The sequence below is a fragment of the Prunus mume genome, linkage group LG7 (assembly GCF_029339155.1).
Source record: "Prunus mume cultivar Tortuosa linkage group LG7, ASM2933915v1, whole genome shotgun sequence".
In the NCBI taxonomy this organism is placed as follows: Eukaryota; Viridiplantae; Streptophyta; class Magnoliopsida; order Rosales; family Rosaceae; genus Prunus; species Prunus mume.
This window is the reverse complement of record NC_142704.1, coordinates 2369375-2380910: the sequence shown is the minus strand read 5'-3', so window position 1 is coordinate 2380910 and position 11536 is coordinate 2369375. Positions and strand designations below refer to the sequence as shown.

General features: G+C 32.5%; 1 protein-coding gene across 1 annotated transcript; it reads right to left on the bottom strand.

Moving 5' to 3' along the window:
• Nucleotides 1–1535: 1535 nt before the first annotated feature.
• Nucleotides 1536–2420, bottom strand: LOC148915205 (protein SPIRAL1-like 5). The gene is made up of 2 exons (XM_089041529.1): nt 2135–2420; nt 1536–2016 (listed from the first exon to the last, which is right to left on the bottom strand). The coding sequence occupies exons 1-2, from the start codon at nt 2372–2374 to the stop codon at nt 1942–1944; spliced, it is 315 nt and encodes a 104-aa protein (XP_088897655.1). The 5' UTR covers nt 2375–2420; the 3' UTR covers nt 1536–1941.
• Nucleotides 2421–11536: the final 9116 nt, after the last annotated feature.

The following is an 11536-nucleotide window of genomic DNA, read 5'->3' as shown; positions in this document are numbered from 1 at the left end:
ATTAAAATAGTTATCAAACGGGCCCTAAGATTTGCAAATGCATCCGAGTCATTTTCATTCTATTTTAACTATAAAAATCAGATTTTACAGGCATTAATAATGGAATGCCTATAAAAATCTGTATGTTTAATGTGGAGGCAGTAAAAGTAGTGGTGCCAGATGACCCTGCATCTCTCTTGGCTCGTCACCTGTCAATAATATATCTTCGTGTCCTTATTATTTCATCAGCTGTCTGTATGTATAGCAGAAAGGATCCAGGATTTTAGGGGCTACTTGTTGAGTGCTCCAAATGTAAAGCCCCACAAAGCTTATATGCTCAGTTTATAAATTTTAACAGCCAAGTATCCAATTATTATTAGTCAACTTAGGTAGGGTGTGTGAGTATTGATGATTGGCATTTGGCAACTTAGTTAAGCATAATTATGATTGAAATTTGGAAAATTATGGATAATTTGTACACTTTTTTGAACCTTGTTCATAGCATCTTCTTCATCAATTGTGTATGTATGTATATATATATATATATATATATATATATATATATATGGAGAGGGCGTGAGAAGTAGATAGTAAGAAACAACAACCATGTTGTTGATGCATGAATGAGGATGATCCAACAAAATGCTATTTCTATAAACTGGAGTTGGTTTATGTCTAATTCCACTCAATGAACATAAGATAAGGAAAGCTTAGTTCCCTTCACAAATTCTTCGTTTCGGGTAACAAAAAAGGATTTTCGAGGAAGAAAACAGAAGGAAACTTACTAAGTTTGTTCAAGTTTTATGAATCCATGATGGAAAACAAAAACAAAATTCTATACATCACATGATTAGCATGAAGTCGTTTGTAAAATCCTTGTAATCATAAAAATGGATGAAATTCTTAACTCAGATGGAAAACAAAAACACAATTCTATACATCACATGAAATCATTCAAATGGAATGTTTTGATTTATTGTTTATTTAGTTCCATGGCAATAAAGTAAAAATAATAATAATATAAGAAACACATGCAAGAATATTATGATAAGAATTTTAGACCCACAAGGGCAAACTGCCATTCTTAGTTTATTAAAGTACAACTAAAAGAAAGAGAGACCAAATCACGCAAAAAAATTGCTATCTCCGCCAATAACACAATGATACGTGGAAAAGTTATCTTACGTGTCATTACGTTATTGGCTGGAGATAGCAAAAAGTACTATCCCTGTTACATAAGAGTTTCTCTTCAAATCATGAAAGTAGACCCAAAACATGAACTGCATGTCTATTGGTAAGGATGAGAATCCATGTAGGAGAGCAAGACATTATTTAAACCAGAAAATTATGGTTTCTGCATAATAAACAATACAGAAACGAAAGGAAAGGAAAAGAAAAGAGAAGCAACAATTCGATAATATTAATTAGTGTTCGGAAAGAGGTAAACAATTCTGAAGAGTTTCAAAGAAACCAAAACGGAAAGTGTCACTTTTGTGCTTGCAAATTTGACCAAACACTTGATAAAAAATTCTATATATGATTGAACCATTTCAAAATTCAAACACCAAAAGAACCTCAAAATATATTATTTATAAATGACAAACTTAGGATACCCAAATATAGGCCATAACCTAATTTTGCATCAAAGCCAATCCACAAACTTACATATAAATGGTTACGTACCTTGCAAATCTCACTCTTAATTAGGGGACTGATGAACCCCTCTCATTACACACAAATTTTTATTTTTATTTTATTTTTTTGCCTAAACACACATAATCTTACGTACCTTGCAAATCTCACTCTTAATTAGGGAACTGATGAACCCCTCTTATTACACACAAATTATTATTTTTTTTTCCCTAAACACACATAATCTAACCATTACAATATATATATATATATATATATATATATATATATATATATAGGCAGAGAAGGTGGGAGAAATTAAGCAGTGCTTCACTTGTCTCCAAACAAGTACCCAAGTGAGGAATTTCCACCAGGAACTGATTTAACTTTTGTTGTTGGACGATCCTGAAATATATATTAGAAGCAAGATCAGGTGCAGAAATATAATTAAATTCCCAAATAAAATATATGTGTACATAAATTAACAAAGATATAAATATATATATATATATGAGAAACTTACAGTTAAGAAGTTCCCAGAATTTTGGCCTTCAGCTCTGTGATAGTTATTGGAAATGGCTGCCTTTTCTTTTTTAGTAGAGTTAGGGGTACCTGGAGGCTTTTCAGTGACGGTGTCCTGGCTGTCGATGCCGTAAGGCGGTGTTAGCGGCTTAGGTGGCGGAGGTGGGCTTTGTTGCTCATCTGAGCCAAACAAGTACCCCAATGAACTTTGTCCACCACCATAGCTCTCACCTCTACTCATAGCTGCTGCTTATAGCTTGTCAAAAGAGTTGTAGGTTAAAGGAGGAAGAAAGAGAACCCTAATATTTATAAGCAAATATTTATACAATTATGTGAGGAATATGTCCGTGCACGATACCTAATTTGTCATTATTTTCTTTACTGAATAGTAATATATCAACTTTAATTACAAGGTTCATAATAATTTAAGCAAGATCTTTTAAAGGGGCATCCGATGGATTGACTTCCTTTGTTTCATGATGTACGTATGCCATTGTCTAACATGTATGTATGTCTCCAAGTAAATACAATCGTTTTGCATGATGTATACCCCTTTCTCTTTATATTATATATCTCTCCAAGAATAGGTAAGTTTCTCTCATTCTTTGCACATTCGTTGGAAACTTAGTCTTTGTTCTTAGTAGTTTTATAAATCGTATGTTTAGGTAGAAGGATCATATTTTAAGAATTGCCTAGTGAACTCCCTTGAAGTGTAACTTTATGAAAGCTTTGGCAAGTTTTGTTAATATGTAAATCACCCACAAAAAAACTTAATCATTAGAATTGTCAACTAGCTCCATCACCCTTAACTTCATAAGAATTTACTCCATGTAGTCATACTTGAAATTAACGTCTACAATCATACAGTTCAATTAACACTCAACATCATTAGTCTAGATTCATAGTATGACAACAGAAGATCTTATATGTACGTACGGCAGTGATAACATTTATATAAACTTATATAGACTTATGCATTTTAGTGGGACCTATCTTTCAACATTGAAATACCATTAGACGTCACAATATGCATTTTGTTAATATGTAAACTCCCTATAATTAGTAAAATTAACATTTTGGAAAAAGAATTGACTCAAAAACAGTTGCTTTGCAAGGTAGACACAATTATAAGTTGGTTGAATGTCAAACTAAAGTGGGCTTGATTAGCCTATTAAAGCGATATTAACCATAATTTGGAATTAGTGATACATGATTACGTAACTAGATAGAAAGTTAATGACTTAGTATCTAATAAACCTTGTTTAAGTTAACGTTATTAGATTCTTAGCTCACATACTATCCACTTTTTATCCTCTCATTTGACTAGTATTGAGAATTAACACTCAACAAGTCAAACATAAAATCAATTATAAAACTCTCTCGATCTAATCACGGCTTATTTGTAAATAATACAAAAGTGATATAATAAGTTACCTCAAAGCAGGAGAAAATATGTCATGTGCTGTTCCAATTATATAATTAATTGTCATTAACTCGACAAGCTCATGTGATTCATGGGCCTAATTTTCTAAACCACATCATTTTAAGAGCTAAAGTAATTAATGCTTAATTGGGGTTAAATCAAGAAGGTAATGCATGGATGAGTCTAACAGCATTTATAAAGGTATATATGGAACATTATAATTGAAAAAAAGCTGGCATAGATATAGAGTAATAGGCCTACCGTCTTTTATTGGACCCATAGATGAGTTATATTTCTAGCTTACTGAACATAGCCCGGTTTTTGTACTGGTTATCCATATTTTCCTCAATAAAATGCTATCATTTTTTTTTATAAGTAAAAAAACAAAAAATAAAAAGGAAAAATCAGTTCATTCAGATACTATTTTTTTTTAAAGAAAAAAAGATAGAGATGGTGGGTTTTTTTATTTATTAAAATGAGCTCTCTCTTTTTTTGGTCGAAATTAAAATGAGCTCTTAAGCAGTATATTTGTGATATTTTGAGCTCTCTTTGAAGACAATACCATTATACCATGGGCGGAACCACTATGTGGGCTCCAGTAATTTTTTTGGCCGACAAAAAAAAACCTATATAAGCCAGCATCTCTTAACTTAAAAATACACAATTTCAAATATGGCAACACCAATACGCATAGTCAGAGGTTTTACACGTTTGTATATGGTGTCAAAGACTGTCCCAACACCAATAACCCACAATAAGGGTAAAGTCCTTAGCTCTAACTCTCCAATTTTTTTTTTTTCATTGATTTGCTTAAAAAGAGAACCATTTTTCTAAATGAAATTCTTCCTTTCGTGAATAATATGACTCTAATTTCATTTTTTTTTCTTATGTTTATAACTAGCGCGGTTTATACTAATGTATACTTTTATTTATATAAAGCCTATAGAAATTGTAAGTAAAAAAAATTAATCATTGAATTTTAAGCTAATAACTTTAGCTAGCCCACCTGCTATTAAATTCTTGGTTCCGCTCCTTGGACAATACCATGTTTTTTTGGACTTCCAACAAATTTATCAATAACAAAAACTAACATCTAAACTAGTAATTATATATATAATTTTGTTTAGTTTCGATCCTGGAAAGTTGGCAGAGAGAAGTGGTCACGAATTAATGTGTTTAGGTCTTGTCAGCCATGGAGTGCACGCCTGTCTGTTTGAACCCTTTTGCAGGATGTTGATGGGGCAAAATATGATACCACCTATGGCGTTTAGTTTCGATCATTCCCATTTTCTATGTCCCTCCGTGTACTTTGTATAATTTTTTGACATGTGTCCAACAACTTAACCCTAACATAACAATGTTAACTAATAAATTAGAAAAATAAAACTAAACATTAAAAGAATAAATATAACCAAACAGCCACCAGTTTGAGCGCCAACCACCTCACCCGCCACAACCCCTTGCCTCCTCACTGCAGGACAAGCCCTCTCTCCTTAGTCTCTCAATCTCCTATCTATGAGACTAAGGAGAGAGTGCTCTGCAGTGAAGGAGGACAAGGGGTTGTGGCGTGAGGTGGTGGGCGCTCAAACTGGTGGCTATTTGGTTATATTTATTCTTTTAATGTTTAGTTTTTATTTTTCTAATTTATTAGTTAACAGTGTTATGTTAGAGTTAAGTTGTTGGACACATGTCAAAAAATTATACAAGGTACACGGAGGGACATGGAAAATGAAGACTCGATCCCATCCCATTTGGTTGAACCCTTTTGCAGGATGTTGATGGGGAAAATATGATAACCCCTATGGCCCTCAAAGTGACATAATAATTTCAACCAGTCATTCAATTCCGTCGACATGAATAGAGTGTGTATATATATATATATATATATATATATATTCTCATGTTAAAGCTACATTATAATTCCATTAGTCATGTCATCAGTTCTAGCTAGCACTAGCGGACTCATGAATTTTTTAACATAAGTGCAATTTTGAAAGGCTAAAAAGTCTATGAGGATTGAATATTTAAGGCTTTTACATAGATTGACCTTAGGTCCCTTCATGTATTCATATCATACATGAAAAATTGTTGTATGTAAAAATATTAACCAAGTATGAAAAATAGTTTTTCAAAATAATCATTTTCTCAATATAATTTTTGGCCGCTTTTATTCCTTACACATCAAATAAAAAACTTGATTTTATGAGATTTTATTATGAAGTATATATTGACTTAATGAGCCATCATTTTTAGCCTACATCGTATTTTGCACTAAAACCGATTTTTCATATTTTGATTTGGTAGGAATTTGATTTTCTAGTATTTTTATTTAAATCCAAAAAGGGATACTTCCTTATTTATATTGTAAACTTATGTAAATGGAGTAATATAAAAATATATGGAAGTAAAATGACAAAGACATTTACTTTCATTTTACTTTCAAAGTAAAATGAAATAAGGTAATTTGTGCATCACCACCAACTCAGCAAATGGACAATTTTAAGCACCTACAATAGTTTTTCTTGCAAAGAGAGGTGCAATTGCACCTCTTTGTGCCTTAATAGGTCTGCTACTACTAGCTAGGTTTGGACATCAAGTTGTTCTAAGTGAAATGCCAAACTCAAGATAAAAACTATGAGATTACAAAAGTGCAGAGAGTGTATATATTGGGAAAATAAGTCACGGAGATTTGCATTCCGTGCCATATTAACATTAGCGTTACAAGACAGTGCCTACTACTACATAGTAGGCATTGTTTTGATAGCCTTTAGTGTCTTTTGTTACTCTGTTTAGTAATTTGCATGAGAGAACAGTAATTCCAGTACTTGACTATTGAGTTAATGACGAGTGTTGGAAAAAAGAGAATGACCATTGAACATCAAAGCATCACAAAGACTTCATATATTACAAAAATCTTATTATTACACCTCAAATATTAATGTCTTTTTCATTTTTTCTGCTTAGAGAATCTATTAACAAGACTAAATGACTCAAAAAATTTCTGCCACTAGCTAGAGTAATGACCTTGGTTATTTGGTCCAGGATATTTATCATGTTTCCCATCGAAATATTTGCCAACTAGTGCAAAGCAAGTTGTAGGCGCATATGTCCATTCACAGCAACATTATTATCTGTACATGTTGGCCTCACCACACAGCCCATAACAGCCATTAACTTGCTTTGCTTTCAAGATCCGATAATTGGACGTTAATTAAGGAACTGTTTTTGCCTTTAGACCTTTTTTGATACAAGTGATATTAAGAAGATGAAATCGAATTTAGGACCTCAAATGCCGGAATAAATGCTCTTAACCACTTGAGTTATAATGCCCTTGTTTTTGCCTTTAGACCTTAAGCATTAAGCAAGATATATACCAAACAATATATTCACATATAAACCTATGATATTCTGATATCTAGGCACCTAAACTTGTATACTTTTAAGTTTCTTCACTGCAATAATGGGGTTGGGTTGGGTTGGATATGAACAATACAGCTGTTTGACCAATAAAAAATGAATATAAATTGTGGAACCTTTTTGAGTCATGAGTCATATGAACAAATCAAGATAAGGTAATGAAATGTTGATGCCAATTTGAGATGACCTAGGAAAGGATACAACTGGAAAAAGGGAGTAGGTTAGTTGTGACAGAGTAAGAAACAAAGTATGAACATGACAGGTAAAAGTATGAAGTAGGACCCAAATTTACAAAAGAGGGAATTCCCCATTGATAACCACATGATGGGAACTGAGGAAGATCACCATCCATATATGCAAAAATATAAGAGACAAATCTTTTGGATTCATGTTAAAATAAATAAACCAGTTACATATAGAATGACCTAAACATGATATGTTATTATTATTATTATTTAATGTTGAAGTAAAGAAGCAGAGAATATTTTGACATAGCCAAAATGCAGTTGCATATAAGACTAGTGCACAAATCCTGACAGCTTGTTAACAACCCTGAGCTAGACATTTAAGCAAACATCTTCTCAACAATTGTTCATATTTATATAGACTTTTGCTCACATCGGGATGATTGAATTCTAATTAAAATGCGGACATTAAAGGTGAAACGTCAGATCAATCAAATGATATTGCAACTTTGATATGCATTAATTGACAAAACTTAAAATCACGCGCAGATCAACTCTTTGGGTTTTTTTTTCCACACGCAAAGAGCATTATTAAACTAATTTAATATTATATCAAACTTATCATATCTTTCTCTCTATTACCTCAAGCTTTCCCTTCTCTCTCTTATTTATAAAACTGAAAAGGTCGGCAGCTTAGGGCAGCCCAAGAGGTTTACTTGTTCAACTCCTCTCAACATCTTTCTGACATTGACAGCCCCATCACATCAGGCCATAACCTTACAACTCAATTGATCCTTCCAATTTAGAAGTTCAAGTAAGTGTTATTTTAATTTGTTTTATTTTATGTTTTTACTCGAATTATAATATTTAACATCTTGACCACCATGATTTCTATGTTTTTTTACTCGTATACCAATCTGCCTATCATGATTTCTTGACCAACGTTTTCCATTATACAGTAGAGTTCATTTATTTTCTTTGTTTTTATTCTTTGTTTCTTCTTTTAGAAATATTATTCTACGGGTTTTATGATTCTTATTATTATTTTCACTGTAATCGTATCATGAAGATGGATTACATGGCCGAAGAATTAGATGGTCATTCTAAGAGCATCTCCACCCATGAGGGCAAGGTCTAGGGCAAGGGCAAGCAAGGGCTGTCACTATTCACGTGAATAGTGTCAGCCTTGCCATTTGCAACTCCACCTATGAGGGCAAGGTCTAGGGCAAGTCAAAGGCAAATACTATTCATTGTACTTTATTTCCTATTTTTTTATACTTTAAACCATTAATTTTGATAATCTTTTGTAATTAAATTTTTGGATAAAAAAATATTGGATGTAGAAGAATTGAATGAAGATTTGGTGTGGAAAGTGAATAATGTGAGTGGAGACTAAAAAATATTGGATAAAGAAGAATTGTATGAAGATTTGGTGTGGAAAGGAAATAAAATGGTTAGGTATTTTATAGGGAAAAAATACATAATTTTTGGTTTTTAAAAAATTTTAGAATTTTTCGATTTTTTGCAATTTTAAGCCAAAAAATGAGGACCGTCAAAAAAAACGATTGAAGCGATGACCACAAGCCAAAATCAGGTTAAGAATTCTAAAGGGGTTGGGCAATATAGATTAAATTCATATTCAAATTCGTGTGACAAAATCTACATACCGCAATTAAGCGATGACCACAAAATCATGTTAAGAATTTGAGTCATTAGATGATGCTCATGAGTTCTACAATAATTATGCCAAGGAAGCTGGTTTCAGTGTCAGAATCAATTCTAGTAGGAAGAATAAAGAAACTAAAGAAATCCTACGAAAGGAGCATGTGTGTTCTAAAGAAGGAATGCCCGCTAAAGGAGTTGGTGAGAAAAAAATGCGTAGAGGTATTACTCGAGAAGGTTGTAAGGCAAAGCTAGCTGTGGTGAAGTCGAAATCGAGAACCTATGTAGTCAGCCTATTTGTGGAGCGTCACAACCACCCATTAACAAGTCCTAAAAGAGTACACTTGTTAAGGTCTCATCGTACAGTTTCAAATTCTCATAAGTGTATAACCCAACTATTTTCAACAGCAAATATACCTACACATTAACAATTTAGCCTTCTTGAAATGCAAGTTGGGGGGATAGAAAATGTTGGATGTCTAGAGAAGGATATTTACAATAATGAAAGGAATTTGCATAATGTGTTGAAGGGACATGATGCATATATGTTGTATGAGCATTTCCAGCTAGAGCACGAAAAGAATCTGTCCTTCACTTTTAAGATTAAGGCAGATGAAGAAGATAGAATTACTCATTGTTTGTGGGCTGACACAAAATCAAGGAAGGCGTACACGTTTTTTTGGGAGATGTGGTTGTGTTTGATAGTACTTATAACATTAATCGGTATGGTATGATATTTGCATTATTTATAGGGGTCAATAATCATGGTCAAACAACAGTGTTTGTTTGGACTTACACACGTAAAATTTTCTATGAATTATTTCAAGATGAATTATGGTGCAATTTGTTATATATGGTTGAGTTGACAAGTGAGACTGCCAATTATTGTGTGTACAAAGTTAAGAGGAGAAACAATGACCATGGTTCGGAAGTGCGAGAAATTGTTCATGAAAAAGAATTGGATTTTGCTCAGTGTAGTTGCAATAAATTTGAGAGTCAAGGAATCACATGTAGACACATCTTGGCATTTTTTAATACTATGCGGTTCACTTATTTACCACATCAATACATCTTGAAGAGATGAACTAAAACTGAAAATTTAGAGAGAGTTTTTTATGATGACAGTCTAAAATTAAATGATTTTTTTTTAAAATCATTTCTTGTGAGACGAACTAGATTGTTTCAACTTGTTTCAGATGTAATTGATAAAGCTATGACAAACGAAGAAGCAAGTGACATCGTAGCAAAAAAATTACAAAATGCGCTTGAGGAGATCAAACCTATAGTTGATGCTACAAGTGAAGTTCCTGAAAAATGTAGTACTACTCGAGCACATAAGTTTAATGAACCACTTCCTGTTAGAGCAAAAGGTTGTGGAAAAAGGCTAAAAAGAGGAAAAGAGAAAGGAAAGAGTAAGAGTAGGCGTTGTTATAGATGCGGAAAAATTGGACAATCACATGATAAAAGAAATTGTCCAATGCTAAAAAATGGGTGAGTGTGTAATTATTATTCAAATTTTTTATATATAAATATTGCATCAATCGTCTTAATTATTGTTTTCCTTTGATGTAGGTGCAATGATGGAAATTCAAATTTATCTGATACAAATGAGAGTTCTTTCTCCATAGGTAATATTGATGTATATATGTGTGTTAATTTATTGACAGGAAAATTGAAGTAACACATTATGATATTAATTTTTCCTTTAGCAGGCTAAAAATTACCTGGAAGTACAAACATGGGTTTCATACTGCAGTCATGAATATGGGACATCTTGCTCTTAAGTCTAGACTATGCGAATAAACACGAGGATATGTGAATCTTTTAGGTTTTTTTTATATATAATTTTTCTTACAAAGATGAATTTGAGCCAAAGAGATGCTGCAAGGACAAGTAATTTGTAGAACTTTTATATTTCAAGAGTTCTTTTAATTTTTTTCTTAATAATAAGGTATTATTTGCTTAAAGTATTTTTTTTCTTACTGGAGCGTGTCAATTATAAAGAAAACAAAGGTATCAAACAAACAGTGACAATTGGTTTCAAAGAGAGAAAAATGACGGAAAAAAATAGTAGAAAGAAAAATTGAGAAAAGGCTAGAAAAGGAAAAAAAAGAAAAAAGAAAAGAGAATGAAACAATTGTGTCCATATTTGGTTTCAAAGTGAGAAAGAACGGACAAAAAAACAAAAGAACGAATGGAAAGGCAAAAACGAGAGGAGGAATGTATCCACCCTTTTATTTTTTTTATTCTTCTCTCTTTTGTTCTCTCGGTCATCTCGCGCTCTCTCTTCTTCTTCTCTCTGTCTTTCTCTTTTCTTTTTCATATCTCTGTCTCTGTAAATTTGGTTAAATGCCAAATGCTAGATACTGGAGAGAGAAACAAAGAAACACCCATCACAGTAAGGTTCACAACCCCCAATTAATTTCTAGGTTATGATTGCATATGTACCGCCATTAAGGGGTGTGTTTTCCAGAAGATTGTTGACTTGTAGAGAAAATCAAAGAAACACCCATCGCAATCCACAAATTATCAAAATCCATTGTCATTTTGATTTAGATAAATTTTTACAAATCATTGTTCTCATAGTTTTTTGACTCAAGGAAAAATAACAAGCTTAATGAAATGTCTGTGCAAATCTAGAAATTAAAGAGGCATGTGATGCATTTTCCACAAGCTTTTTCAGTCAAGGAAAAAAGAACAGGCTTAATGAAACCAT

Excerpts from the sequence above, each read along its gene's own strand:
- LOC148915205 (XM_089041529.1), bottom strand. The coding sequence starts at position 2,374 with ATGAGTAGAGGTGAGAGCTATGGTGGTGGACAAAGTTCATTGGGGTAC. Across the intron at positions 2,017-2,134 it reads ATTCTGGGAACTTCTTAACT|GATCGTCCAACAACAAAAGT; the intron begins GTAAGTTTCTCA and ends TATATATTTCAG.